The sequence below is a fragment of the Rhinopithecus bieti genome, unplaced genomic scaffold (genome assembly GCF_001698545.2).
Source record: "Rhinopithecus bieti isolate Rb0 unplaced genomic scaffold, ASM169854v2 scaffold_49038, whole genome shotgun sequence".
In the NCBI taxonomy this organism is placed as follows: domain Eukaryota; kingdom Metazoa; phylum Chordata; class Mammalia; order Primates; family Cercopithecidae; genus Rhinopithecus; species Rhinopithecus bieti.
Window position 1 is genome coordinate 1 of NW_016819222.1, and position 3789 is coordinate 3789.

The 3789-nt window shown below is 55.7% G+C and overlaps 1 protein-coding gene across 1 annotated transcript in view; it reads right to left on the reverse strand.

Annotated features, from left to right (window-relative positions):
• Positions 1-8: 8 nt before the first annotated feature.
• LOC108519609 (disks large homolog 2-like) overlaps positions 9-3789 on the reverse strand; it is a gene marked incomplete at its 3' end in the record, with an annotated part of 9470 nt that continues 5689 nt past the window's right edge. The window contains exon 2 of the mRNA XM_017858753.1: positions 9-283. Coding sequence (XP_017714242.1) covers positions 9-283 — 275 coding nt within the window. The remainder of the gene's footprint in view (positions 284-3789) is intronic.

Consider the following 3789-nt stretch of genomic DNA (forward strand, 5'->3'; position numbering starts at 1 on the left):
GTTCCAGCATACCCCCCACCCCCCCACGGCTCTCTCTCACCCTACCGGCCCTTGGGGATTGCTGCAGCTCCGAGGCTCCGAGGGCCGCACTGGGGAGGGGGCCACCAGGGTCTCCTACCTTGAAGGGGGAGAGGTGGGCGTGGCCCACGACCCCGTGGCCAGCCTCGAGGTGGGACAAGTTCCTCTCCGCCACGTGCACCAGCTCGGGGGCGTTTACCTGGTTGGGGAGGTGGGCCGGGCTGTGCTCCAGAGGGGGCGTGTCTTCATCTTGGTAGCGGTATTTCTGGGGATGGGAACGGAGGTGTCACTGGGGCCGGCCGGGTGCCTCAGGCTCCAGGCTGGCCGCCCTGGCCGCGTCCACTTCCCCCAGCCAGTACAGTGCGGAAGGCCTTGGGGCCTGACCAGCTCCTCCCCCTCCCTCTCCTCTAGCCCATTGGCTCCCCTCTCTCCACTCTCCCGACAGCCCCCTCTCCCGCCAGGGCCTCAGCACCTCTCATCAATTCCAGGTCCCAATCAATCCCAGGTCCTAATCCCATCCCCCAACTCCTACTCCTCACATCCAGGGACACCGGCCTTCTGGCGGGCATAGCCCCTCTGGCATCTGTGTCTTCACCCCTTTCCCTGCCACCTTCATCTTCGGGTCCCTCCAGCTTCTCAGAGCTCTAGCTCCTGACACTCATACCTCCATTCTCTGCATCCAGTTCCCAACTTTCTTGCTTCTCTCACCATCTCAGACTCACTCTTGTTCTAGCTTCCCCTCCCCTACCCCTCTGGCTGCTCCTACTCTGCATGGCATCCTCCCCATACCGCACCTCCATGGCCTCAGTCTCCCCATTGCAGCCTCCACCCCACAGGTGATTGGCTCTCCTTTACCTTGCACTCCTTAGGCAAAGACTGAAGTCAGCCCCTTCCACCAGAAGGTACTTGGCATCAGCCCCCGAGATAGGACAAGGCTAAGCCTGTCCAGTTTACTGCCCTTGCTGGTTTCCAAGCAGTCAACAGAGGGGCCCTGGGAGTCTGGCCCTACCCCTACAACAGCCCACAGTCCAGCCAGCTAATCCGGATATGCTAGAAGGGCGTGGGCTGGGGGAGGAAGGGTAAGAAGAGAGACAGCAGGGCTCAGGACAGGGGCAAGAATGGGTGCCAGCCTCCCTGGTTGGGGAGGAGGGTAGCATGCTGAGCCTCAGAGTGAATTCCTGGTCTCCCTCTGGTCTTTTGGGGTGAAAGGTCCAACATGGCCCCTGACTCCCTGCCCAGTTAATCTGCTGCCATCCCAAGGGCCTCCTGTGCTAGCTTAATAGGGACAACAGTAAAATGAGATTAACTGGGGGCCAGAGAAGGAGGAAAAGGGCAGATGGAGACAGCAGAAGAAGACAGCAATTCTGCCTGGGCCATTCCACGTCCGCCTCTGCCCTCTCCTGCTCCTCTCCTCTGGAACATGCCTCTACAGAGACAGACCCTCCAAGCTTCAGGTTCAGGAAGGGGAAGGTATCATATGCAGGGTTCCCTCAAGGACTGAAGAAGACAGAATGCACCGCTAAGCACACATGGGTAAAAAGAGAAGGCACGGTAATCCCAGCACTTTGGGAGGCTGAGGCGGGCAGACTGCTTGAGCCCAGGAGTTGGAGACCAGCCTGGGCAACACGGTGAAACCCCGTCTACAAAAAAATACAAAAATGAGCCAGGCATGGTGATGCACACCTGTAGTACCAACTACTAAGGAACCTGAGGTGGGAGGATTGCTTGAGCCCAAGAGGTGGAGGCTGCAGTGAGCCATGATCACACCACTGCACTCCAGCCTGGGCGACAGAGAAAGACCCTGTCTCAAAAAGACAGAGAGGCCAGGAGCAGAGGCTGATGCCTGTAATCCCAACACTTTGGGATGCCGAGGTGGGTAGATCACCTGAGGTCAGAGACCAGCCTGGCCAACATGGTGAAACCCCATCTCTACTAAAAATACAAAAATTAGCTGGGCGTGGTGGCGCATGGCTGTAATCCCAGCTACATGGGAGGCTGAGGCAGGAGAATCGCTTGAACCTGGGAAGCGGAGGTTGCAGTGAGCCGAGATCATGCCACTGCACTCCAGCCTGGCGACAGAGCGAGACTCCATCTCCAAAACAAAAAAGAGAGAGAGAGCAGAATTTCCCTCCCAAAAGTTTCTGAGAGGCTGAGAGTGCCCTAATACTTAGAAGGCAGCAGCTGCGAGATCAAACGGGAGGAAGCTTATCAAGGTCAATGGCCAATCCTAGAGTATGATTCTGAAAATGTTAAGGATGATGAATCAAGGCTGAGAATATAACACAACTCTGGCTGTAGAGTAAGGGTACAATAAAAGAATGGGAGAAGGGAAGTGGTCCTGTCAGCACGAAAACTCTCAAACCCAGAAGACAGAGACAACGCGAATCAAGAAGCATCCTGATATATTTAAAGAGTCTTAAAGAAGGAAAACAGGGGCTTAGCAAGATTGAGTCTATTCTCTGGGCCACAGACTTGGAGAAGGAATCCTGAACTCCAGATTTCAATCCGATGGGCACAAAAAGTAGAGAAGGAAAATAGAACACACAAAATAGCCCTGCTCCAAGGCTAAGCTGTCTTGAATAAAGGAGTTCTATGAATCGACAGAGACTGTTCATTCCACATCCTGAGAAGGTGGTCCTCTACCTGGGCAGTGCACAAGCTGAGGGGCAAGCCCCAGAATTGAAGAGACCTGGGGGAAGGGGTGGAAGCCACTCTCTGCTACCCACTCTTTCTTCACAAGGCCTCCAGTTCCCTGCAAGGTAAATTAGGACCAAAGCTCCAAGTTTTGGAGTCTGGGGGAGGGTTTGAGTCCAGTGCCCCTCCATCTTCACTCCACCTCAGAGAGAAAATTCCTGAATCTGAGGAGGAAATGTCAGCGTGCACCCAAAGAAAATGGAAACATGAGGAGGGCCATTTCATCTTTTATTCTAGGGAGGAAATGAAGGTAAACTTATAGCTCAGCGAGCCCCCAGTATCTCTCCCTGCCCCACCCCCATGGAGGGAGGGTGGTGTCTGGCACCCAGGAAAAGGCTCCTCAGGATTGGGAGGCAACATGGGGAAAATGGGGAACAAGAAATGGGTACCAGGGTTTCCAGAATGTGGCTGGAAGAGGTTAGGGACTAGGTTCAGTCTCTGGAAATTTTCGACGTACATGTGGGGGGCGGGGAAACGTCTGGAGGGGTCGGGGTGGGGAGAGTAATTCTGAAACTGCATACTGGGGGCTGGGGAGGTGGCGGATCAGCACCTCTCAGTCCTGGATTACAGGGCAATTAAAGTAGGACGGGAAAGGAGGACCCCCCCTTTATCCTACTGGGACTCAGGGCCCTAACCCACGACAACTCAGATGCTACTGGGACATGTCTGCACCCCCAATATATTAGGGCTTAAGACAAGTAAAAGGCCCGGGGAATGGGGGTCACGGACGGAGTCGCTGTTGTTCCTTCCCCTTTGGCCCCCTCCTCACCGGAGCCCCAGTTGCACAGAATGACCTGGAACCGAGGCTTGCACCCCCAAAACATAGGGGTGTGAGTCAAAGTGAATGATAAGAGGGGCGACCCACAGCGCCTGTCCTCAAGAAGTTGCAACCCAGAGACCCCGCACCAAGCAGAAGGAAGAGCGACAGCGCTTGAAGCTTGCACCCTGATATTTGCGGGGGTCCGGGAAGAGGGGAGCGGGGCCGGAGCCCATATCGCGGCACGTACCACGCAGAGACACATGGAGGCGAATCTGTTCCGAGCCGACATGGAGAAGGGGAGGGGACTGAGAAGGGGG